The sequence below is a fragment of the Pleuronectes platessa genome, chromosome 15, assembly GCF_947347685.1.
Source record: "Pleuronectes platessa chromosome 15, fPlePla1.1, whole genome shotgun sequence".
NCBI lineage: Eukaryota > Metazoa > Chordata > Actinopteri > Pleuronectiformes > Pleuronectidae > Pleuronectes > Pleuronectes platessa.
This window is the reverse complement of record NC_070640.1, coordinates 4,407,695-4,434,975: the sequence shown is the minus strand read 5'-3', so window position 1 is coordinate 4,434,975 and position 27,281 is coordinate 4,407,695. Positions and strand designations below refer to the sequence as shown.

The following is a 27,281-nucleotide window of genomic DNA, read 5'->3' as shown; positions in this document are numbered from 1 at the left end:
AACTACTTTCTAAAAAGTTTGGTAAAATATAACTTGTTCCATTGACGCAGTCTACAATAAACATTTGATGGACCAAAGTTAATATTTTGTGAAAAGCCATGCAGATTTCCCAAAATATATCGGCCGGCTGTATTTTATTGTTTCTCTTTTGTGAGAGACGCATTAAAAAACACTTATATCTGTTTATAACCACATGAAAGTTTATTATAAACCATTTATGTTCTACTAAATAAAATGCCTGTAGAAGGCTAAAACGTTTAGTGGTATTATGGCTTCCTCTCACTGTGATGGGCTCTAAGGTGAACTTCATTTTTCCTCTGCTCTATCTTTGGCCTGCTGGTGTTATTTTTGGTGCGTTGCCTTCCTTGGATCCAGTTCATCAGAGCCTTCATGAACTGGCAGTGGTTCATTCACTACACTGGAATAATCGTGGAGCAGCACATCCATCACTTCTGTTTTATCATAGCGATTAAACCCACTTTCATATTTGTCTCCGAGCTGAAAGGACTGTGGGACGTGAGCGCCGCATCCCAGACGCTGCATGGGAAGTGTCCTAATTGAATGAGTTGAATTGCATTAGGGAAGTCTCAGGCATTCGTTGAGCATTTCATTCCAGAGAAAACACAGCTTTGACTGGATTACTCAGGTCTGACCCGAGCGTGAGGAACAAACATCAAACGCCTGTTTACAGACTCTTAATATAATCAGAGTTAATAATCCTCCATGTGTACCGACCCTGCTCGTCTCGGCTGTACGATGACGGTCAGGGGCAGTTGGCTAATTCTCCGGGTCGTCTTAGCCCAAAGATCAAGGCGGCTGGTCTGGATCTTTGAACTTGACATTTCAAAAGCCAGAGGATAAAGAGATGCTTAAATATCAAATCCTCCCCCACACCCTCAGCCCTGATATTGGACACTGTTAAAAGATTAACCGTCTAATCAAAGAGGAGCGTATCCACCACAGGATTTTTCCCGGTGTGTGTGTCTGCGGAACTTAATTTATGCTCGTTTCAGCGTAAAAAAGTTGTCTATCTAACTTTTGTCTCATTTGGATTCTCGTCACCGACCAGGCTGCTGACTTTTCAGAGATAGGAAGAGAGCAAGATGGTTCACTCCTCAGCTCCTTCCATCAGCACCTCCTGTAAAACGATGTTAAGTTCAGCTGCACGGTACGAAAAAACACGAGCTATAATGTAACTACTAAACTATTAAATTCGTCGTCAACTTTTTTTGACATTGATTTTTGTTGATTACTCGTTGAACCACTAATGTGTTGCTGAGATAACGTGGATTCAGAAGGAAATCAACACTTTCAATAGTTTAAAACTTTGTCCAAAATTAAAGGGGACTGTTGGGCCTTGGCGCAGTCCTACACTTGACTGAGTTACTAGATTCAAATGTGAAGTATAATAAATTATTTAACTTTGAACGTGGCCCGAGTTGGGAGAGAGATGTTTTTATGGGTGCACAGGTGTGTGTGAGAGGGAAATCAACAAGCGTTTCATTGTGTGTGTGTGGTCTTGTGATAACACTCTTCTAAAGTTAACCCCCCCACCACACACACACACACACACACACACACCCCTGCTCTCCTTCTCACACACACTAACTCTTATTTTCCCTCCTTCCTCTGTTCGCTGCTCATTCACTTCTTCCCACAAATCACTTGACGGATGTGCCGCCCACAGGTGTTTTTGGGGCGCTCTCCTCTCCAGCTGCCCCTGTCCACCACAGCATGGGAACAAGAGTGGAGGGGGGGGGGGACCTATTGTTCACAGCTGCTTGTGTCAATGTGACATGCCCATCTCCTCCGTCCCCCCCCTCCCGCCCTTGCCTCCCCAGCACAGCAGGACACTGTGCCACCGGACGACTTGGAATCCAGTCATAACCACAGCTCAAGGTCTTGGCACGCCGCGGCTGACTGACTGAAACAAGCAGTGGATATTGTCTGCTGAGCCCTGAGAACCGGAGTCTCCCAGTCTGGAGATCAAGATAAAGTAGGCGTAGAGGCGGCTCGCTGCTCTCATATCAAACAATGTAGCTGCTCACGAGAACACAGATATATCATTGTGCTGGACATTGTGTCCGGCCGGCTGCATGTGGCTCGCGTTAAGAGAGAAAGTGGAGAACATGTCGTGTTTGTTCCCTGGAGGCGAGGGGCCGTGTTTTGAAGTGAAATAGGTTTGTTGTGGCAATACCAGGGTTTTTAGATCTGTGAGACGCATCAATAAGGCTGAAGGTGAACGTGTTGTGAACCTGCGACTCTCTCGTTTTGTGTTTACATGCACACAGCGACGCAGGTCATCAGGAGGAACAGTGGAGCAAATAGTGATTAGAACTAATAAATAACATTTTAATAACCGACCAGTCGTTTATCTAGTGGGGAGAAAAGTTAACCTGGTTTCAGCTTCTCAGATTTGACTACCTGCTATCTTTGTCGGTTTCATCACTGTTAATGGAAAAACCGCTTCGTTAATTGGTTTTGGACGATTGCTCAGACAAAACAAGCAATTTAAAGACGTCACTGTGGCTTTTAATTCCATTTTCTACAACACCTCTAAACATGGAGTGAGCCATTGATTTTATTGAGAGTAAAATCGTGTTGACTACCTCCACAGAGGAGGTTATGTTTTCACCCCTGTGTATTTGTCTGTTGGTTCGTTTTGCAACCAAGGTTTTGCAAAAACTGGTGGAAAACTTGGGATGAAGCTTGCTGGCAGGATGCGATATGCGTCAGGGAGGAACCCAGTTCACCCACTTACTTTAACAATTTGAAATAGAGCATTTTCCACATTTTCCTTGATATCATTAATTTAGGGGACTCAACATGCCTGATAAACGAGTCTGTGAAGTTTGGTGCTGATCCGAATAAAAAATCTGGATCTGAATACCGGTTTTACTTCTTAGCCAGAAAGAAAGTCATCGTTCTCATTCATTTCAATACCTTGTGTAAATTATGGCCTGCAGAGAGGGAGGCAGCCCCGGCCATTCAAAGACACACGGAGACGGATGATAACATGACTGTTGCCACAATAGCTTTCCAGGGTTGTAAAGTCAAGTCCTGCAGTCGTATAAACAGCCGTGCAGTGTTTCTGAATGCCTGCAGTCATCCAGTAGCAGCTAAATCCCACATGTGCTTTGTTTGCTTCCCATCCCCGCCCTCCTCCGCGGGCGCCCCTCCCCCCACTCCGCCATTGCCTGCCACTGTCTGGGCTGCACTCTCCTTAACCTGCGTGTAATTGTCCTTCACCCGGCATCTCGCAGCTCACCAAACAAATGATTTACTGATTAACCAGACAAAACACTGACATCCAGAGGTTTAATCTGGGCCTAAAATCTTTTTCTTCTGCCTCTTTTTTTTTTTTGTTGGGTTTCCTTCGGCTGCGGTCTGGCAGCTGCAGAGTGGCTGGGTTGATTTGACTGATAAGATTCCAGGACAGGGACACGACCACCACCAGCCCACACGTTCATACACAGATCCTCTTATCCACGGTTTTCATCTGCCTCCTCCCTCGGAACAGCTGCTTGCATGTGTGGTCAGATGTCATCTCTGCTCGCGGAAGTTGAAGAAGTGATCAGAATTGTCTCAGGAACTCACATTTGTATACATTCTTTACACTAGAGAATAGCAAATCAGAATAATTACAATATAATATTGATAACAGAGGTCTCCAGGAGCTGCAGCTGGATGCAGGGCCGGTCGCTGTCATGCTCACAGTCCCAGTGGATCACTAACATGAATTCTGTTTTAGTAGCTGATAAGCCTTTCGCACAAATGCATCTGTTTCTTAAAGTTGACTTCCAGGATTGTGTTTCGTATCTCAATAGTATCTGAGGGCAACACTTTCAAACCTCCATGACGGTGACTCCCCAAAGACTTTGAGAGACACTATTCGTTTGAAGCATAGTCCCTCATTTTGTGCTTTAATGATGATGAGGATTCTGTAGTATCTGGAGACAGTGGCAGGCATTTTGCCGTGCTCCTGTCTCACGTGGAAGCATCAACAACTACTGTGTGTTGTTCTTCTCACTTTCACCTGAAAATCCATCTGTGCCTGATCCAGGTTTCTGTCACATTCCTCTGAAAACACGCCGCTTCCCAATTTGTGAGGTATTTGGAACTGAGCCCATTTGCACACCTGGCCTATCACACTTATTAGTTGTGTGTGTGTGTGTGTGTGTGTGTGTGTGTTTGTGTGTGTGTGTTTGTGTGTAGTTAGTCGGACCAGCCTGGGCACAGGCAGTAGCCTCTCCTCTTCATTAACGCAGTTGTGCACCTGTGATCACTCTGATATTCTCTTTGAGAGCATTAAGGTTCCCAGCAGGGGATTGGGGGGGTGACGGGGGCTCGCCATTTTGATCCCAGTGAATTAGGTGTGGCATGCTCGCCCGACAGCACGCCTCATGTCTGGGAGATGGGATAAAAGGAGAGGGAATGCACAAATAGGCCTTTGTTGTACGACAGGCGCCGCTTGAATGCTAATAAACTCTGATGATACAAACAGACACAGACTTCAAAAATATGCAGAACATTTCAGACGAGTATGAACACACACACAAATATACACACACATTCAGAGTGATGGAAGTTTGTTGTTTGGAAGTTGTTTCTCTGAGGGTGTGTGTGATGGAGGCGTTGTCTCGCAATCACCATTAAAGCTAATCGTGTAAGATCTTTATGTAAAAACACAGCCGACTCATTGCAAGGGGGGGGGGGGGGACACACACGACACATCAGAGAACATTCCCAGTGAATAGATTTAACCTGTTTACATAAATGATTATGACGACCAGAGGAATTACTGACTCGCTGCTGCTTCCTTTCTGCTGCTGTATAGAACCAAAGTTAGTGGGTACGTGCAGGTAGATACACTAAAAAGGCGATTTTACTTAATTTGCACTTGCTGTTTTTTTTCAGTCGTTGAATCATGATAGACGTCACCAACACAGAAAACTGAAAAGCTGTGAAAACTCCTATCTGCAGAGTGTTGTGACCTGAAAATAAATGGCGATTGCAATTTTCGGAGCTGAGATATATAACGAGCCCAACTCAACACTAGCCTGAATTTTTCCAAATTGCAGGCACGTACAGGGTTAATATATCATAAGGCCCCAAAAATCGTTTCAACATTTTGTTCGGACCCGACCCGTCCCCCCAGGCTCGGGTGGGTATCCACACTCCAGTTCACACCTGTACTGAAAGCTTTCTGCTTGTGGATGTTGATGTCATGTCTGAACTGGGTCTTGAGTGGGAGGCAGCACATTAGACTGTACATACTGAAGTGTTATTCATGTGTAAGTCCTCTCTCTCCACAGCTCAGGACTCTACCACTGTTGGGTTGTAGTTCTTAATACCTGTCACAGGGAGAGGAGTTACCAACATGCCTTGGTACACACAATGCACAGAAAACACCCACACAGTGTAATCTGTTGACCTTCAGTTAGAGCTCGACTCCTTAACTGTTCCCTTGAGAAACCGAACCTCGTATGTAAGATTAACTCCCAAGCTTCCCATTCTCTGCACTAATGCAAAAACAAAAGGGACTTTGTTACTCTGGATAAAACAATATGTGCGTTTGTCTTTTGCACGTTGAGGTCAAACACAAGATCAGTGATTTTTTTCAGCTAGGTGGGCATTTGAAAAGCTTGTTCTATTTACGTAACAGGACAACCCCCCCTCTCCTCTCCAGGGACAGGACTGGATCCCCACAGTGAGTAAAGCTCGGTGTTAAATGTCATGGAGCATCCTGAGTGGAAGGTGACGCTGGTGATGGGAGGATGGTGGGTGGGCAGCTAAAGGTGTGACAGGAAGTGGAAATGACAGAAAAGATTAATCAGGTGTTGAAAGAAATAGCTGAAATACACAAAGAGAGGGAATAATGGTCAAAACAAATGATGGTAGACCGTGTTCCTCCTGTTGAACATCCATCAACCCATCCATTATCTATAGCACTAATCTAGTGAGGGTCATAGGGTTAGCGCCAATCCCAGTGGACATTGGGCAACAGGTACCTGGACAGGAAACCAGTCTAATGCAGGACCAACATACTGGGTCAAACATCCATTCACACTCACAGCAGCGGACAATTTGAAGATGGGAATTCACCCAACGTACAAATCTGTGGACTGTGGGAGTACCCGTAGTTTCTTACAGTAGTTTAAACTAAAAATTGAAAATCTTAGTGTACAACGCCTCTGTTTAAAGAGTCCTGCAAATACCCAACCATGGTACTTTGGTGGTTGTAAGACAAATAGTACTTATTGTGGGTCATGAAGAGATGTGTCCTTATAACCAGTAAGATTTTGTCCAACAGCTTTTTCTCCACGTCCAGCCTCGTTCTCTGCACATTTCCTCTGTGCATCCCAAACAAAAAGTGCCTAAAATAATATTCTATAGGCCCGCCGTGCTTATTAAAGTGACTTTTTTTTTTTTAATCCGAGTTGAGTTTCTGGGAATGGAACTGGAAGCGATTACCTCAGGCCCAGTCCCTTCTGCTGGATGGCTGAGGGAAAGCTGATTGAGTTGGCTCTCGGTTTGTAGCGTTCAAGGATATTCAGCGCTCTGATGATGACCACAGGGACGGGGATAAGAAGGTCTTTGTTGGAGTGCAGCGGCAAAGTCAGTGGGCTGTCGTCAGAGGTTTGATTGGGAGAAAGGTCTCCTATTTTTAGTGCTAGAATAACAGGAGTCATACCTGGCCCCTCTTTACTTAATGCCTCGTCTTTCACACACTTTTAATAAGAGACGAAGGAGGACTCACCGATGCTGTCTGACGAGAAATCTCAATTTCTGCTTACTCTCTGCAAAGAGTTGGATGACTTGACATCTTGATGCATGCTCGGTTCATCAGTGTGTGATGTATGTTCCATATTCGTGGTTAGTGTTTAGTCCATAGATACCAGATCCATTTAAACAGAATCATACTCAGCGTTTCCTCCGTGTTGTGGTTCCTCTGGATTATGAAGCTGCATTTGCACTTGTTCCACTTTCAGAGATTTAAGTCTCTCCCGCCTTCTGGTCATAGACTGATATATGACCACAGTTCTTGGATCCGGTCTGTTTTTTTGGCAAGTGGGATAACTAACTAGATAATCCGTTTCCGATGTATTTCCATGTTTTTAGCCGTAGGGTCGAGTTTCAAGTTAACCGTTTCCGTGGGCTTATTCTACGAGTTTGTTTTTGTTCTGCTGTGACCTAAAGGAACCACCGGTCCCTTGATGTAGATGCAGTGTTTAGCCTGTTGACCTTTAATTTGCCATCCTGTGGCTGTGGAGCAACCTGCATGCCAGAGCCCAGCAGCTCTGCGGGGGGGGGGGGGTCTATTGATGAGCAGTGGATGCCGAGGAACAAGCCGCAGTTCGACGCCGAACATCAGAAACAAGCATTAATAAAACATGAGTGTTGCTCCTTTAATGAAGACTCACCCACCGGGTGCGATGATGAAAAATTAATGGAGCTGCTGAAGGAGCTGCTAACCAGCGGGAACGATTAGCAATTCTTTAAATAAGCCAACGTTGGCAAACTGTTAGAGGGCGAAAGATGTGCAGAGAACCCCCCCCCCCACCAAAACAAGTGGAGAAACATTCCAACACGGCAACATGTTTTTGTGAGTCATGCAGGTTGAGAGAGACGCCGGGGGAGTTTCATCAGATCACTTAAAAGCAGTAACTCAGAAACCCAGATTCCATCTTGTGGACACTATAATGCAAATATGTTCATTTTTAGACAACTTGCAAAAATAAATACAGAAGGAAAACTGCTGCTGGTGTTTATCTATAATCAAAGTCCAGTGAATTCAAAAAGTGTCCATGCACATAAAATCTGTTTTACGCACAGCAAAGCAAAAATGATCTGAACGTTTGATCATCTTTATCTGAGTGCAATATGTTGCAATGTTTTTTGTTTTGTCTACGCACCACTGTTGTGTCCCTTGTTAGCCACAACAACAACAACCTTTGCTCAAACACTATCAAAATCCAACAGGTAAATACAGCAGAGACTTTTATTGAGGTAATTCATATTATATGGTCATTTTCTTTGGGCTTGAGCTTAATAGCTTCCTTTGTTCACTGGCTTTAGTATAGAAACTTTACAAAAGCACACATTTTAAAACAGGTGATGTCTAATTAAAGTGAAGGATTATAGGAAATGTTTAACTTTTTTTTAAAGCAAGTTATGTTTAGATGTTAGATTTTATATCCATGAGCACAACGGCAGGCTTATGCCTCCTTCAACGAGTGTTCTTTGTTATTCAAAAGGTATAAACTCAAGTAGGATCAATCCAAATGAGCAGCTGATTTGCAGTAAATATCGTCTTCTTCTGCTCAAACACAACTTCAGCTGCATTTCTCCAGCCACCTTGGTGCATGGGAAATTGTTAGCAGCCAGAAAAATACTAAAAAAGGTACAAGAACGTGACAACTGTCCTGCAGTGAGTTTACACAATGCAAATTCTGGCCCAAAGGTCAATGTCACCTCCTTAGAGTAGCAGGAGTCTTGAGCTGAGTCAGTCCACCTCAGCATTGATCATGGCGGGCCTGTGTGCGTGCTCCTGACCTGGAGCGGTTGTACACTGCATGAAAAGGAGGGAGATCACCGATGCACAAAGAGGAGCCTTTGAGGAGATTTGCAGCGCTGCCTTATCTCTCTATGTGAAAGAATAAAGCCCGACCCTTCGCTGCCACTCCCTGTCACCGAGGGATCCGGCTGCTGTGAGATTTGTGCCAGATGCTGCTTCTGAAACAGCAGCAACATCAGTAGGATGAGACGCTCTCATCTCCACTGTAGGGCTGTGTGCTTTCACTGTGTGTGAGTGTGGGTCTGTGTGTGTGTGTGTGTGCGTGCTCTTTGATGTTGGGCAGTACACAGTGTCCCCCAGGTGTTCAGGAACACACCAGGACTGCGTACTGAGAAATCCTCCTCCCTGTCATCCACAGTTACATGCTTGCTTTTCACACCCTCCCTCCTCAGAGGGGAACCCGGTGTCCACACACGACTTTTATTCACGGAGTCTCCGGGAGTCACGCTGACCTGTTCCTACATTTTCCCTGTAAGCAGCTTGAAAAAAATTCTAGATTTCTCCCCCAAATGTAGCATGTGGAATAAATTGAATGGAACATACATAATTCAAAAGTGTGTGCTTTTGCGAGAATTCTTTGTTCCTCTTGTTGCAATATTTAAACCCCAGACACCAGGTTTTCTATAGCTGCTTTCAGACATGACATTTTCTGGATCGATTTCATGTGAGAGGGTAAATGTCTGGGTCAGTTGTTTTGGATTTTTACTTGACATATGTGCGATTAACTTCCCAATGATGTCGACCTGGAAAAATGATAAGATTAAAGAGCTTTTGGTGATAAGGTCTGACGGCGGAGTGGTAATGGCCAGTTTCCAGCTGCTTTACCCAACACGCCCCCACTCGCCTGAAAGCTCCAGACATTTTCCTGTTGTTGTGATCGTGTTTTACAATCTTCTCCTGGGTTCTTCATAAGTGAAAGGCAAAGTCCAGACAACTGGGTCTGGATATTTTCCAGAGTTCATGTCTGAAAATGTCTCAGGAGTAGAGTTGCAAAATTCAAATATTCAAAATTGGAAACTTTCCATGGGAATTAACAGGAATTTACGGGAATTAACGGGAATCTTTGTGTGTAATTTATACTAACTGTATTTACCTTGTCATATACAGACTTAAATATAAACATTTGTTTTGTCATAGGCTGATTTGAGCCCTGAGGAAATTGTCCGCCCCTTTGCAACCCTACTCAGGAGTCCTGAAAAACTCATGTTTATGTGGAATATTCAAACACCAGGTTCTCTATGGTGACACTTACAACAAATGACAATTAACACACCTCCCTATTGTACTAATCTCCTAATAAACAATCAGCTGACGCATCAGCTTCCCCTGATTTATTTTTTTAACTTGTCAGAAACATCCGGCCTCATTTCATGGCTCGTCGGGCATGGGAGGATTAGGGGCTGAGTAAAAGAGGCTGATTTGTCGTGTCAGAGGTGATTTGCACTCTTATCAGTGGCAGAGCTGTAGATCCACCAGAGGCCCTAAGCCGCCTGCCCTAATCGAATGGGGAAGCCCTCGCTGGTGACCACTTGAGTTAGCGTCTGAGGGTATTGTCTGTGTGTTAGGCACATAATGAGCTACTGTATGCAGAGGCTGTCCTGGAGGAAGCCGCCTCGTTACGTCTGTTGTTTGTCTCATTTGTATTGTGTGAGTCTGCCTCGACTGAATGGACAGAAAAACGTTGAATTTGTGAAATGATTTGTTCTGTTAATTATGTGTGTATCTGCTCTAACGTCCTCAGACTCCCCCTGTAAAGGTATTAGAAGTTTTATCAAATCAATTTCATAAGAATCACTGTAAACCCTAAAACCAACTTTAGTCCAACAGGCAAACATAGACTTTAATAAAGGATAAAAATATCAACAAAACTATAAGTAGATTTCCCATCTTCGATTAGATTCTTTTTAACTATAAATGCATCGGTTCACATGTCATAAACCAACTTATTTGGAGAAGTAGAATATTTGATGTGAGTACGGTGCTCGATTAAAAGTTAAGGTTTATGTTCAGACGTCAACTTTTATTGTTTTGTAGAAGTTTGGCTTTATCCACGGAAGGTATGACAAATATTTTGGTTTTGGCATCAAAAGATGAATTGACACCAGTATTTTTATATGTTGAAATGATATTCAGTCCTTGGCAAGATGGCAACACTAAATCTAATTTATTTCTGAGCCACAAAGGAGAGAAAGATGTGGGGAAAGAACGGAGCAAATTCAAATCACATCATGGCCGTAATCTTCAGTTTGGTTTTTTATTTAATTACAGACAAAGTGTTACTTTAAGCTTTTTAACAAAGAACCACAGACGTTTACTTTTCATTTGAAATCTAATTGTTATTGTTGAGCTGTGTCTCTGCTGGTTTCATCCTCTGACCACTCAGCCCCTCGTCCTGCAGCCCTGATCCTGTCAGCACATTCAAATGCTCCCGAATGAATTAGCTCTGTATCATCCAGACACAGACAGCAGACAGCCACAAATTGTATGCACACAGCCGCACACCCTCTGACAGCGGTTCTGGTTGTCAGGGTCCATAGATCATGGGTCATGTGTGTTTGTGCTTTAGTCCGTGCAGCATAAAGTCACAACAGGAACAGATAAGACCAGTCCCAGGTTGGCTTTGGGAGCCAAATCCCCAGCAGCCCCCCGGTGCTAATCGGATTAGCTGAAAAGTTAGCAGCACGGCCCCAAACAGACACAACATTTTTTACACTGACTTCTGGAACATAGTTTGTTCCGCGGCCGCCATAATCTGCCTGTTGTCCCACCTCATCTTTTGCCACAGTAAACATCAGTCACAGCACATGATGAACTGATTTTAACCTCTGCAAGAACATATTTTGGTTGACTGGTGTGTGTGGGGTGTGTGTGTGTGTGCATGTGTGTGTGTTTGGGGGGGTCTGGTCTGCCCAGGTGGGGGAACAATGGCGCGCCGCTGGTCTTAAAAGAAATGGTTGGCTGAACATAGGAGGAGGGAGGGACCCGCAGAAAAAGAAGAAAAAAAAATGAGTTGTGAAAATGATTGGGGGTGGGTGATGGGGGAGCAGCCGGCTGAATGGGGGCAGCAGGGTGGCAACTGGACTCTTAAAGCTCTTTCATGCTTGGTCTGTTTCAACCAACGCTCAACACACAAGGCCGAGGACACTGAGGCCCGGCTAATTGTTTCTCGTCTAGTTTTTTAGGAAACCATTTCATTGTACAAAAGGAGAAATTGGAAGGTCCCATGTTTGTTTTGTTAAGCCCCTTTAGGATTTGACTATTCTAAAATTTGGTTCATATTTATCATAGTAAACACACTAATTCATTCATTAAAAGGTCTAAAAATGACAAGGCCTATTTTGTTGACCTGTGTACTCACATTATACAAAATGGATGTTTTATTTTTTTGTTCGACTTTTAATCGCGTCATATCCGTTTTACTTGTCTCTGCTATAACTTCGGTACAAACAACATATGACAAAGGAAAAACACATTGTTAGACAACTAGATTTGTTTTGCTACTTGCTGCGTCACGTGAATAAATCATAAGCCAGAGTCTCGTCAGGTAGACGTGATCCCACATGCTTCACGTCATACATCTTTTGTTATTGTTTGACTGAGAGTCCCCTAGTGGTCAAAGTACGTTTAAGAAAGTTTGGAAAAAAACCAAGTACGATCTATTATGACAAAATCTCTTGTTTAAACTCTAAGTTTGAATTTTAATACAGTTTATTATTCAACCATCATATAAGGACATTTAAGACGGTCACTGCAGCTTCCTGTGGAGCCACAACAAACTCGGCTAGCGATAATCATGAAACCAATAACACGGACGTTTTTTTAAAGAAGAAAGTGGTTTTCCAGAAAACTCGGGGTTCCCAGTGGCAGAAGTCACACAGAGATGGAAACAATCGCTGCTCTGTACTTTCTGTTCTGCAGACAAATGTGAAACTAGAGGCGTGGCAGCTCGGCTGTAAAGAAGGTAGAAACACTGAAACAGTCAATAACACATGACAGAATAAACCCACTGAACATCCCCACCTGACAGTGTAGGAGGAGAGGAGGCGGACCGACCTCCCCCATCCTCCACTGCAACTCCAAACCAGATGAAACCCAGAAAACTGACTTTTTTCGTGCCATCTTGTTTTCTTTTGTCGCTGTACTAGCCAGCCCCCCCCCCACCTCCTTTTATAACAGCAGCCAAGCCCAACATGTATAAGAAAGCTCTTGGCTCTCTGAATCAACAGCCCACTGTCAAACTGGCAATGCTTCCCATGGCTGCATTCCCCCCCCATCGTCCCCGGGGGAACGGATTTTCTGGCCAAGATGTGGTTTTGTGGTTACAGTCAGCCAGGCAGAATGGGTGAAAATTATGCCATGTGGACAAGAAGCCTTTTCTTCTGCGTTCTGCTAACATGGCTGACTGGCTGCAGATTGGCCTGGGTAGACCGACATCTGCCAAACACAATGCATCTTAGAACGAGAAGGGATCGAGGGGCCGAACTGGAGTGCATCGAGTTAAATGCCTGTTTTGTGGCTTTGAATCGACCTTGACTAATATTTCTGTGCCTGTGTGTGTGTTTGTGTTTTCCAGCTTGGGCCAGGGTGGAGGTGACCATGCATGCGGGCGTCGAGGTGTACCTGAGTGACTCGGCTCAGATCCCCTGCCAGTACAGATTCACCAACGTCGACTCTGAGCCCAGCTTCGTCGTGACCCAGTGGTTTGTGGTGAGTGTGCGTCTGGAGCCGCTGCAGAAAAACTGACACTGTGTAAAGTTGTGCGACTGCTCTCGTGCTCGGCAGGGCTGCAGCCTCGGGGTCGACAAGTCAAGTCGTCAGGCCGAGCTCAGGTTCTCCTTGAGGTTCCAGATTTTAGGAAGAGATTAAGATCTAGAGGGTTAAACACTGGCCACAAGAATTAAAACAGCTTGACTCTTATACATGAAACATAAAACCACCACTTACAGACTCTCCTCTGTTCATTTCTTATGATTTTTTACCAATCTCCTGAATTCAGAGATACAATAAATGGTGAGTTTATAGAAAGAAAGAAAGTTTTTTGCATCATCCGGCTGATATATAAAACATTTTGGGCGATTTCTTAAAAAGAAAACGCGTATTACAAACCCACTTGAAGTTTCTGGGTTCAGGGATTAGATAGATTGTGGCTCTGCACAGATAATAAACAATTGCAGATCAAATTATAGAAAACATTTACATTTCTAAAAGTGCTGCACTGTATGTGGAAGATGTCGAGTTGCGTGTAAGTGGACGTTTGTCTCCTGCAGAGAAGCGCCGGCCACACACGGACGCGGATCTTCTACTTCGATACCGATGCCGTGAGCGCCGCTGACAACAACACGGAATACACCAGCCGCCTCCAAGTGACTCGAGACGCTGAGGGGACTGTGCTCACCATCCGGGACGTCCAGCTCTCTGATGAGAGGGAGTTCTTCTGCCAGGTCAACGGGATGGAAGCCGGGGCCGGCGAGGGCAAGACCCACCTCAGAGTGTTCGGTAAGGAAGTTCCCGACAAGAAAAACCTTTTCAGATTGTTTAAAAAGAAAGAGCTAATTAGAATTCTCTTCATTTTTTGTTAACGCAGCTCCGCCTGAGGCTCCGGTGATCGAGGGCGTCCTCACGGGAATATCTGTGACCAAAGAGGGGCCGTCCAAGGTGAGGCCACTTAGGTTTACATACTGAGATTAACCAATATCTTACCACGTTAAATACAAAGTGTAGGTTCTGAACGACTGAAATCCCTCTCCATGCAGGTTGCATCATGTGAGGTGACGAACGGCTTTCCCAAACCCAACATCACCTGGTACAGAAACAACCTGCCGCTGACCCCAGATCCAGGAAGTAAGTGTGAGCAGCTGATGTTTCACAGGGTTGATTTCTGCCTTGAGCCCATATTTGCAGGCTGTGGTCCACATGTGTCTTTATTGTCTTCTCCGCCCTCCAGATGTAAACGTGTTGAGCCTGATCTGGGAAACCAAAGGCCTGTACTCGGTGGAGAGCACGCTGGAGTACAAGGTGGTGAAGGAGGACAGAGAAGCACGTTTCTCCTGTGAGGTCAGCTTCTCCGTCCCGGGGGCCATCAGGACAGTGGAGTCAAACACCATCAACATCACGGTTTACTGTGAGTTCACGATCAGCCTGTTTTCATAACGATGTCACGTCGGCCCACGTCATGGAGCTGATTGAATGATGGATGTTTGCATCGCGTCTATTTCCGACCATAATTGTCCCAGAATGTCTGTAAAAGCCTCAAAATGCAAACGTGGACAAAAAAATGTTTTCCCCATCATCTGAAGTAGATAGAGACACGAAATAAAACCTTTTGACAGCTTAAACATTTTTCTTTGCCCATAAATCATGTTTTTTAAAGACCAATATAGCCAATTTAAGATGCAGTCCCTCCTACTCTGACCAGCTGAGCCTGGAAATTCCAAGTATTTCAGCGAATCACAGCTTATTTCATCACATGTCTTGAAAACGTTGACATCATATACAATGTGCACACGTCTAATCCGGCTCTGAACAGAGACCCAGTCTTAAAACATGAATACGTCACATCAGGTCTATTTAGTTTGAACTTCTTTAATACCCGTAATGACAGATGATTTTAATTCTGATCATCTAAAAGCATTTTCATGTTACTTCCTCTTCCATCTGATCTCTGGGTCCATTGTTGTTTGAAGCTGTTTCTGTTTGGACATTGTGCCAAACACAGTCTGGGCTGTCAACGCTGTGGAAGTGGCCTTGTTATGTGACTTCAGCAGGCGGCTTAATTTGATTGTGTGTCTGTGTGTGTGTGTGTGTCTGTGTGTGTTTAGACCCTACCACCATGGTGGAGCTGTGGAAGGAAACTCCTAGGGGCCTGGTCAAAGAGGGGGATGCTGTGGAGCTGCATTGCCAGGGCGATGGCAACCCCCCGCCGTCCTTCATTTTCAGCAGAGAACAAGTAAGAATGGACGTCTTCTTCTCACCCTAGAAAGTCCCCCCAGAGAGAATGGGTGACACGCAGGAGACACGTAGGGAATGTTTTTGATATGCAGAGCTCACAGGGCCCCATGTAGACACGAGTGCACGAGGTCTGTGGAGGCCCTGTCAGCTCTGACCCGGCAGATCCAGGACCAGAGCTGGGGCTCATGAGTCCGTCTCGTTCCCATGTCACACACGCAGCCATTGTACGTGGGGACAATGCAAAACAACTCAGCCTACACTGGTGTTAGAACTCTACTATAACTTTCACAACCTTGTTCCTGGTTTAATACCTTTGGGGCTTTTTTCGCGCTGTGTTACGACACAACATTATTACTCACTCTGCAGAATTTACTGCTGAGATCTGGAGAGTGAGTTACTCTGCAGGACGCTGCTCCAACATGTCGGGTCAGAGCTCCGCGTCTGTCGGGCTCGTTACACAAGAAGAACACACAACTGCTGCAGGGAGGAGGAGAGAGAGGCAGGTTTTATAGGGGAATGGACGATGTGTCAGTCTCAGTTGTCAACAGTCTTCTTCTTTCTTTTTTTACTGCTTTAAATAACTAATAAAAACCAAACTTATCAGAAACATGAGGACTCGGAACAAACATCAGTGTGATAATAACGAACTTAAAAAGACAGAAACATTATTTGGGGAAAAATTGAAATGCACCTTCAGTCGATCTAACACGTAGGAGTCGGTAATCACGACTTACACTTCAGCCAACCACCAGGGGGCGATGGAGATGATTTGGCTTCACTTTTTGGGGAGCTGTCATGTCGTCCATCTTCATATTCATGTCTAGGTGTCAGAGTATAAACTGCTCCACAAGGGGAGACACAGAAGTTTGATGATATTAATCCATATTTTTAATAAACTGTTGGAAATTATTATCCATTTTACTAACTGGCAGTTTTGAAAAGTAGCCTCGGACTTTCTCCTCCTCCCTTCAGTTTCCTCTTTAATGAATTCAATCATGTACAGTCTGGAAAACCACAAACTGGTGGAGGTTCTTTATCCAGTACAGAGAGAATAGGAAGAAGCTCATGAGTTAGCCTTACGTCACTCTGAGCTTCTGGAACCACATATTTTGTGAAGACATGTTTTGGGTTTTTAGTCAGGGCAGGTGTCCTGGGTGTGTGTGAGTGTGTGTGGGGGGGAGCAAACACATGTAAAGTTTGACTTGGAAAATACCCTGGAGGAAAAACACTTCACTTACATAAACCAACAGGTATTTAGAGATCAGGATTTAATCACTGGTGGGCGTGAGAGAGTTTTGAGTTATTATTGGACCTAAGATGAGAAGGTGATCTATTCTGTGATGTGTAGAGAACAGACGTTTATATGTCAGACGTCTAAAAATGTACTCGATGGTTGTGTAAAGTGAAACAAACCATATCGCAGACATCCTGTGTTTCATTCCTACTTCTAACCTAAGTGGGTTTAGATATTAGATGTTAAATATTTAGGATTTCTCCGAGTCGGACCACTTGTGGCTCTGGTCCTAATGGATTCTGGTGTAAATTGTTGTGTGTCCTGATTCCTCAGCTGCTAAACTGGTCAGTAAATGTTTCCATTAAGACTAAAACCAGTAACAGGAAGAAAAAGAAAACTGGCACCAACTTCTGACAATAAGTTTCAGAGGTCGTCAGGTTTTTCTCTGCAGAGATGAAAGTAATGAATACATGCATCATTTGGGAAAAACATCATTTTAAACTGGAAACCAGTGCAGGATTCTCACTCTGTGTTGATGCACAAGTGGGCTGGTTCGATTTATCAGCTCTTTCACAGCCACAAACTCTGTCTCCACAACATGAGACTGAATCAGGATCAGATTTTTTCATCACCCTCTCACATGATCACAGTGTGTAAACCTCAGCTTCTGTTTTGCAGGAGGTGGATTACGACATGCCGGTCCTCGGTCAGGTGTTGGCCCTGGCTGCAGTGACACGGAAAGACAGCGCCCTCTACCAGTGTCGGCCTGAGCACGCTGACGGGAACGCCGAGGTCCGAGGGGAAGTGCAGCTCACCGTGCACTGTGAGGAAAACACACACACAACACATTTAAAACTGATTTAGAGACATTCACAACTAAGGACACAAAAGGTTATCCAGTCAGATTTAAAGGTTTCCATCTTCATCTGATCATTTCATCAAATTGTATTTTCCTGTTTCCTTTCAATTCATTCACGTGTCTTGTTTTCTGTGTGTGTCGCCTTCAGATCTGGATCCAGCTGTTGTTGTACCTAAAGAATCTGAGTTCATGATCAAGGGAGAAGATTTGACCGCGAGCTGCAACGCTCTGTCCTCCCTGAAGACCTCCACTGTCTGGTACAAGGTTCGTACATGTCAGACTCTAGCTAGGAGGATTAATGTTATTATTTATCATATATCAACACGTCAGTACCTTTTTCAAAGCACAGCAAAGTACAAAATACTTCAAACTTGTGACACACTAAGCACAACTCTGATATGAGCAAGTGGAAGGTTGGAAGAACAGTCTCAGATCAGATCAGTCTGGGGACCATGAATGTGTGTTTGTTAACTTGGTTTTCTTGATTGCTTCAAATCACTGATTGCACATGTGTGTGTTTGTTGTCTCTGTGTGTGTGTGTGTGTGTGTGTGTGTGTGTGTGTGTGTGTGTGTGTGTGTGTGTGTGTGTGTGTGTGTGTGTGCAGGAGGGCAAACAGGTGGGTAAGGGCAACACATTGCACCTGCAGGACGCCACCTATGACACGACAGGAGAGTACAAATGTGAGGTGACCGTCCCCTCGCTGCCGGCGCTGAAGACCAGCGGCTCCGTTAACATCATCGTTCAAGGTCAGTCGCCCCTTTTTCAACCAGCTTCTCTTTAACCGTGACGTCAGCTGGACTTCTTACATCATTGAAACATGTATCTAAAACCCAAATGGTCATAAACGTCCTCACAAGTGACAAGGTAACTGCCGGGCTTTATTTTGAAGCCTCAAATTCAAAAACCTAACAGGAAAAAGAGGGGTTCCGGGCCATGTCAAGACTTTTAATGTGAAACATCTGTGCAGGAAGTGTTTGGTTTCTCGGTCAGTAGCTCAACATGGAGCGGGACTCGAACTGAACTTTGTGTGTGTTTGTGTTTGTGTGTGTGTGTGTAGGTGGTCCTCAGCTGATCGGGGTGGAACAGGAGGTGCAGCTGGAGGAGGTGCAAGGCATGATGATCAACCTCAGCTGTGAGGCGGTGGGTCATCCACTGCCCAGCATCTCCTGGAGCATCATCGGTGGCCAGGTAACTGATCTGAAGCCACATTTTATTTTATTTATAACAACATTAGACTCGTTCATCCTTTTCTGGATGTACTGGTTCAGTGCTGTTCCATATATCTGTTGGTATGCTACGTTGTTAATAGTGTGTTGTGTGTTTGTGTGTCTGCAGCACTGGCTCGAGACGGAGGTGGTGAACAAAGTGAAAGAGCACATGGCGAGGAGCGTGGTGTCGGTCCAGGTCACCTCGGACATCAGCGCTCAGTGCAACGCGTCCAGCGAGATGGGCACCGAGGTCAAGACCTTCAGCATCAGAGCCGGTAAGAGATCCTCTGTCCCTGTCACTGGGTGGAGGGGTCGTGGAACTGGGAGGAGATGATCGGGATCAATCAATCAGTGGTTTCACTGTCTTGATAAAATGTGCCGAAACTTTAAAAACGTGAGATACATGAATTTATTAGTTTCTGATTTAAAGTGAAACCAGGAACCGTCTCATTCCTTCTTGCTTCCTTTTGCCTTGTTTATAGGACATCGATTTAACATTTGCATGAAACAGTGTAGAAAATACCTCAGTTATGTGTCGGGGCCAAGAGTTTGTTACCAATCCTGTCTGAACGTGTCAGGAGGAGCTACACAACTCGACATTCTGCAGGGAACTATGATGTAGTCGGTATGAGAGAGACAAGAAACACATCAGCTCTTTCTGCCCCTCACCTCCTGAGGAATATGGGATTATGTGTAATTACTGATGCAACTGGCACTGATTGCATGCGCGTGTGTGTAAATGTGTGTGTTTGTGTGTGTGTGTGTGTGTGGACATGGACAACTGCCCACTTTAAGTGTTGTTCTACTTGTCCACAGTTCCCAGAGCCACCACAACCGCTCCCTTCTCTCCCGGTAAGACTGCTGCCCTAACGTCTCCTGTCTCATGTTAAAAACAACAACAACACAACAACGCTTCTCTTCCGTCTTGCACGACTTCTTCTGTCTCCGTCTTCACACTCTTAACTTCTGTCTGTGACAATGAAGGGTCGGACGAGCACATGCATTATTTATGAGTCTCACGCGGGGACTGTGTAACAGGACTGTCTCTGGTTCGCTGGCAGATCCTCTCGATGGCCCGTGGGCGTATTAAATATTCTGTTTGATACAGAGAGCGAGAGAAAGAAAAAAATCTCTACACCAGCAAAGAGCACAAACATTTTCATAACACTTGGACCCTAATGCTCTGCTGTGGAAAAACACATTATTTATATATCAAACTTTGTCTTAGAGCAAGTGAAAACCCTCTAAAGTCACACAGCGTCTCACTTTTACTGACTTTTCCAGACAGTGTTGTGTTTAATTGTGGATTTTTACAAACCAGGAAAAAAAATTGCATTTATATTTGGAGAGAGGAAACTTTCTGACTTCATCTTCTCAGTCACTTCATGATCATTAAAATCCTCACAAGCCAGCAGGGAATAGTCTGCCATAGACAAGAAAACGTTAAAGACAAGTGATATAGATGGAATTTGAAGAGTTTTGTTTCTGCCGGTGAATAAATATTTGCTCGCTCCCTTAATTATTACAGTTATTAGGGGCTGTATTTATACGGGCATTTCTTCTATGTGTCACACGCTCATTTTAACTGGACTAAAAAACACTTATACAGTCCCTCAGAGAAAAGGGTTTCTACAAAACCCTTAACAAGAAGTGCAAGACGCTCTTAAATAATGAATTGCATCACGGTTTCATGGCTCTGAGCCGTTACTGCCTCAGTTTCTCAGTTTTCATGGGTTCAGTGGAATCTGGATCATTCAGGTCAAGTCAAATCCAGAAAACAGTTTTATTTTTCACTGGAAAGGGGATGTTAAAGGGGAAATATAACCCAAATGTATATGATTTTATATGACTGTGATAAACCGGGGCCCAGATCCCAGACTCGCATCAACATCATGAAAACATTAAGAGATGGTAGAAGCTCAAAAGCTGCATTAAAGCCTGAGTGGGGGGGGGGGGGGGGGGGGGGTTAGAGTCGTCTCTGTGCGGCTTCACTCAGATTATTAATTTACTCCAGGCAGAAAGAGACATGACTTTGTTTTATTACATTAAAGTTCTGCAAATATACAGTATATATATAAATATATATACCACATATATATACATCCATTTGGTGGGTTGTCTCCAGAAATCCTATTTTTATAATTTCATTATGGATAAAGTTCATATTCCACTAAAGGAAAACAGTGTTTCTATAGCAGGACTGTGTGTTTTTGACATGTTAATAACTCAGGTCTAAATAATACAATCACTGATTTGCTGAATTCCATTTAGCTGCTTCAGTCTCAGGAACAGAACGGATCCATTGTAAATATTATGAGTGACATCTCCTCCTGCCTTCCCTGCTTAAGGGAGCATTAATATTAATGTATAGTAAATGTGGGGGTAGAAATAATGAGAATGTTCTTTATTTCTTCTTTCTGTTTTTATATCTTACATCATTCAACTGACCACACAGAAGTTAATTAACCTGTCTCAGAAGATCCAAAAGTTATTCATCGTGTTTCGACTCCAATTCTGATCTTATAGTTCTTAAGACTTTTACTTTGTCTTGGCACGTCTGTGATTGGTCGAATCCTTTTCTGTTTTGTTTGTTATTTGTTGTGCGGATTTTTTTACCTTTTAATAAACTAGTAGTTTGTAGAATTGTATCGAAAAAAAGTTATGTTTCATGTTAATATTTTACGCTCTTCGAAAAGAAACTTCAACTTGTTCAAAGCCAAAGTCCAATAATTTACATATAATCTCCATGAGGTCAGTTATTAAGGTTTAAGTTCACAGATGCTAAGAGGAATAAATTCACACTCTCCTCGTCCTCTGCCTCTGAAATATAACCTCTGTCATTTCACACTTGGATAATTATTAACCTTATGCATAAAATGGACCTCGTTAAATAAGCGGCTTAATGGAAGTTGTTTCAAATGATTTGAACGTGAAGAACAGACTTTTTCTTTATTTTAAATTAGCCGACGTCAGCACTTCACCTTCAACAGACTTCAGGCAGCCACACTTTCTTTTTTATTAGACCTTAGTGGATGAAAACACTCTGGCTCTTTCAAACCTCACACCACCTGTTTTCCAACACTTAACAAAGCTGGTCCAGAAACACAGGGGACACTACACTCACTGTTTTACACCCATGAACTGACTTTATGTGTAAAAGTGTGGAACTGCTCCTTTAAGTCACACAGAATCTAGTGTTGTGAGTCGAGGCAGTGAAACAGAACTTTTGTGTAAATGACTGTGAAACTGTCAAGTCAAGTTTCCTTTCCACTCAGTTGCTGTGAGGTGTGAGGGGAATCTAACATGTTCTGGTCTGTGTGTGTGTGTCTTTGTGTAGTTGACCGCAGTGGAGGGATCATTGTGGGGATCATTGTGTGTCTGCTGCTGCTCGCCATCCTCGGCAGCGTCCTGTACTTCCTCTACAAGAAGGGAAAGATCCCCTGTGGACGCTCTGGGAAGCAGGAGATGTGAGTACTGACCCCTCTGAACCTGGTCACATATATATAATACATACATGCATAAATACATATCACTGTCTGTACTGTCTACAGAAGTTAAGTCACATTAAGCTCCTTGTGTTCCGTGTTCCTCCTTCGTCTGTTTTAGTTCTGCTTCCCTTCTGATTGGCTCGTTTGCCGTTTCCTCGTCACATGTCTGAGCTTCACTTTGTGTCCTGCTGCTTGAGTTTTAAGTTTTGGATCCACTGAGTTTCTTTTCTCCTGCTGATCAGCCACAGAAGTTCACTGTGAGATACTCGTCTGCACAATGTCTCTTTCCTCTAAATCTTTGAACAGTAACACAAAGACCACTTGTAGAAACACACAGTCCCACCGGAGTTTTGACTTTTCATTGGGTTCCACGTGCAAAACTGAAAATTATCTGTGAAGAACCTTCCCAAACAAATCATGCGTGAATTAATCTTAAAAGAGAGCAGAGGCAGAAATGAGACGAGGATCATTAGAACTGATCCACAGCAGACGACTGACTCACTCTGCTGTGGTAGAAAGGAGCAGCTGGATAGTGACAATAGAGAATAAACGTTTCTAAATATATAAACAATACCTTGGCCCATTCAATGGACCCCCCCCCCCCCCCCCGAGGCTCCTCAGAACCGAGCAGGTCCGTGACACTCTCTTGTTTCTCTGCAGAAGCAACAAGGAAATCACCAAAGACGACATTGTCGTGGAGATGAAGACCAACCCGAAGACCGAGGAGACTGTCCTGCTCAAGGCCGTGAACGGAGGGAAAGGGATGCCCAATGACAAGGTAAGTGTCCGGTGGAAGAACAGGACGCCTTTATTTTACACTGTAAAAAACAAAGACCTGAGAGACCTGCCTCTGCCCCCTAGAGGCTGGAATAGTCACTGCTTCAAACAACATGCATCATACAGACACTTTTATGCTATTTTAAAAAAACTTTCCCGAGTTTTGAGTCCACAGAAAACAGTTAGTTAACCTGACAACACATAAGATAGTGTAGATGTTTGGTGCACGTGTGGTAACGCTGGTTAGCATCATCAGTATGGTGAGGTTTCCAGTGTTCTCTCTTTTTGTAGTGTACTGATAATTACGCTCATGTAGTTGAAGATGAGGACTCAACGTGTCGTTGTTGACAGGTGAACTGCATGTACAAAAAATACACAAAACTCTATTTGTGTATAGAGGGAACACAAGGTACATATAATACCGTAAAGCTCCTAAAAACTTCTGATCAGGGTCATTATTTGTGTATTTGTACATATCAGAGGCAATGGTTATAAAACAAAACTGCATTTAACGTTTATGACATGGAAACGGGAGAGTTTGTCGATGATGTCGTGTGTAAGTTTGTGTTGTGCTGACGTGCTCCTCCTCCTCTTCCTCTTCCTCTTCCTCTTCCTCTTCCTCTTCCTCTTCCTCTTCCTCCTCCTCTTCCTCTCTTTCAGTAATGTCCCTGATGGTTCAGCTGCCTGAAGACGGCAGCACCGGAGCATAGGACGGGACGAGAGACCTGCAGGAAGACACCACCACACAGACCTGGACAACTCCCCCACCATGCTTTATTCTCAGCAGTATTCACTAGTTTTACACAGGAACACACACACCCACACACACACACACACACACACACACACACACACACACTGATGTGCATTTTCCTTTGACTGAGTGTTTCCTGTTCATTCAGCTCCTCCAGTCGTTTGCACTGGGCCGTTGTTCGGAGCCAGTGCGATGACGTCCGTGTCGCTCGATGCATCTTTTTGTTTTTCTGTTTCTATTTCTATGAAGTGTACATATTATATATATTTTGTTATTTAAGATATTTTGGCACTCTGATTTCTGTGGTTTCATGGCAGCGTCTGGCTCGTGTGCACGTTGATCCATGTTCACGTGTCCAGGGGGATTTTGGCTTTCTCTTTTCTTTTTTTGTTTTTTTTCAGCGTGTTTGATCGGATATATTAAATATTCGTAGACGAAACTTACCAACCGCCCCCGAAAACACATAAAATACTAAACCTCTCCTCTAGAATCAGCCGTTGTACCACTAGGGGGCGCTAAACCTCAGCGTCCCGCCCCTAAAAGCTGTGGATCAGACCCACTGGCGTCCTGTGAACTACTGTCACGCCCTCGCACTGATTGTAAATACGAGTTCAGACCCGCGAGTGGAGGCTGGGACTGTCACTGAAGGTCAAGAGGTCAAAGGTCAGTGATCTGCCGTGCCTGTTTCTGAGAACGCGTCGTACACTGAAATCTTTTTCTTGTGATTTATTTCTTTGGTTTGCTCCGTGTGTTGTTTGGGCCTGAAGGAGCGTTTTCTTCACGTCGTGCATGTTTGAGCTTCACGTTACAGAGACGAGTCAGAACTGGGATTTATTACAGTTTTTGTTTTTGAGTCGATAGAGTTTTGTTTCTGCAGATTGATTAGAGAAGAGGGAAACCATAGATTGTGTCCTTAGACATGCAGTCTATGAGTCAAACTGGTTTAAAATTAAACAGGCCTAGAAGTCATTTAATTGAATATACATCTGCAGCTACAGAAAGGAACTGGGGATTTATAAAAAAAAAATGAAATCCCCAAAACGCTCACAGCTGTTTTAAACGCAGAATCTTTAAAACATCTGGATCCAAATCGGCACAAACTGATGTTAACAGGCTCAGAACAATGATCCCTCCTCCCGTCTATCTGTAGTGAAGCAGCTCAGACGTGCACCGTGTCACGCTGCCCGAGGCCCGTGTTGTGAATAAGACGTACTGATCCCTCACCGTGTAGGTTGTTGTGAAAAGATTGTTTGACCTTTTCGTTGCGTTGACGTTGCCCCGAGGACTTGCAGCAGAAACAGAGTAGTGACATGTTTTCTTGATATCATTTTGTTTGTTTTGTTTTCTTTGAGATGTTTTAAAGTTGTAGAAATAATCCAGGTTCCGATCGTCCTCAGGCAAGAAGCAGAGTCCCAGGTTCCTCTGGTCGGCAGCTCTTCGTCTTTTCACACGTTCTCCGACCACACAAAGACTTTTTCTGTTCGTTGTTTCTGGATTTTTTTTCACCAGTGGGAAAGTACAAGTTTTTAAAAGTGAACGTTGCAGTTCTTTGTTTTTTTTGTTTTTCCTCAATGTGAGTAATGTTTATGTGACCATTTGATGCTTGCGTGTTTTTATATTTTTTTGCAAGAAAATAATGCCAAATAAAAATGTTCCATTTGAAAAGAGACCAGTTTTCTGTACGTTATTGTTTAATGTTTTCACCTGTGTTGTTGTTTTTTAATTCTATAAAACTTTATTCATCGCCTAAGCAAATTGATTCAGGGAAAAAGATAGAAATGTACATCCACGTAACTCAACACAATAACACACAATAAAAGAGCTGTTCAGTGTGTTCAGCTAAAAGTGTAATTTCTTTATGAATACTAAATTCCTTCCAAAATATTTAACCCAATAATAAGTACAGTAGTTCTCATGGCAGACAGAGTAAGTGTGTTTAAAAAGCTGGATCACACACAACTTCCACACAACATAATGGAAGGATGAGATACTAATAATGTTTTTCACTTTCTTTAACATTTTTTTAAAAGGAGGTTTTAGACCATTTCACTCATGATCCATGAAACAATTCATAGATCCTGATGCAAAGAAACAGGTCCATGTAGGAGTCTGATAACTTTGAGGGCAAATCTACATAAAAATCCACATCTGGCAGGTTTACATGTGGTTTCTCTGGGGTTCAGGCCGAGGAGCAGAAGTGACCGGGGCCTTTTCCTGTCGGGGCTCCCACACCTCAGAACCCCCCCCCCCCCCCCCCCCCCCGAGGAGAAGCATCTGATAAAGTGGTTATCCTCTTTTAAATCTTTCTTAAAGACGCATGTTTATCGGTGTGTTCTGATCTAAACGTCTTTTTCAATCATTTTATGTTTTAATTTTATTTTGTATAGTGTGATCTTGCTTTTAAATTGTTTCCTATTGTTGCTTTTAAACAATTTGCCTTAAATTTCTTTCATTTTTAACTTATAAAGCCCCTTGTAACTGTGTTTTGAAAGGTGCCCTATAAATCAATACAGTAAAGTTTTATATCAGAAGTCAAGGGGCCTTGTTGGAGACGTGAACTTCACAGAGACCCCACTTTATTTACTTTTCTGCAGAGGCATGAAAGAGCAGTAATAATGTACCCGCTGCCTTTTCTGCAGCCTGCGGCCTCAGAAGGAACCAGAACAACAGTGGGTTCTGAGAGTAGGAGGGGGGGGCGGTGTGTGTGTGTTTGCGCTCTGGGGTCGGCCCTGCACAGTCCCACAGTGAGGAGGAGACAGGAAGCAGCTCTGCCTCCAGACCGCTGTCAGCAGCACGAGCTGGAAATGACTCCAACAGTAGCTCAGGTTTCCAGCTGGAGTCTGGAGGAGGAAGAGGAGGAGGAGGAGGAGGAAGGTCAGAGAACACTCAGCTCACATCTGCAATGAATTCCGGCTCCGAGCTCCGACCTTCTCACTGCAAAACTAATCAGCCTGTCCTCCTCTCACTGGGCCGAACGTGAGGGGGAAGACGACGCGTCTCCAGAGATGAAGAGTGACGTCTGAAATGTTCCACTTGTCCAGATCGTGTCTCAAACTGACCCGAGTCCATTCTGAGACTGGGTTGTGTCCTGTTGACAGTTTCCTTTCGTCTCTCCAGTCGAGGGTTAAGAACAGAGGACGTGGCACCTTGTTTGGTCCAATGAGGCAAATTGTGACTCGTGAATATGGTGTTTACAAATAAAAATGGATATATTGTGTAGATTCCTGTTTGTATGAGGAGAGAAAACTCCTAAAAATATTAAGAGACCAACACATCTTCCCTTACAGTAGAAGGTTCTCAGCATCATCAGTTATTAGATCCTCATAGATCAGGATCGTTCATGTTTGCTGATATGAAAACTGTTATTTTACGGAATTAAACTTACATTTCACAGAAAGAAATGTAGATTTTCTTCATTAAAGTTCTTTATATTT

The 27,281-nt window shown here is 43.8% G+C and overlaps 1 protein-coding gene across 1 annotated transcript in view; it reads left to right on the top strand.

The window, feature by feature from the left end:
- The window catches only part of mcama (melanoma cell adhesion molecule a), a 40,095-nt gene extending 14,581 nt beyond the window's left edge, over nt 1–25,514 (top strand). The window contains exons 2-16 of the mRNA XM_053442357.1: nt 13,152–13,285; nt 13,846–14,074; nt 14,163–14,233; nt 14,332–14,419; nt 14,523–14,699; nt 15,397–15,524; nt 17,439–17,583; nt 17,768–17,883; nt 18,225–18,366; nt 18,678–18,808; nt 18,956–19,103; nt 19,645–19,680; nt 22,166–22,295; nt 22,977–23,094; nt 23,754–25,514. Coding sequence (XP_053298332.1) covers nt 13,152–13,285; nt 13,846–14,074; nt 14,163–14,233; nt 14,332–14,419; nt 14,523–14,699; nt 15,397–15,524; nt 17,439–17,583; nt 17,768–17,883; nt 18,225–18,366; nt 18,678–18,808; nt 18,956–19,103; nt 19,645–19,680; nt 22,166–22,295; nt 22,977–23,094; nt 23,754–23,756 — 1,796 coding nt within the window. The 3' untranslated portion in view covers nt 23,757–25,514. The remainder of the gene's footprint in view (nt 1–13,151; nt 13,286–13,845; nt 14,075–14,162; nt 14,234–14,331; nt 14,420–14,522; nt 14,700–15,396; nt 15,525–17,438; nt 17,584–17,767; nt 17,884–18,224; nt 18,367–18,677; nt 18,809–18,955; nt 19,104–19,644; nt 19,681–22,165; nt 22,296–22,976; nt 23,095–23,753) is intronic.
- Nucleotides 25,515–27,281: the final 1,767 nt, after the last annotated feature.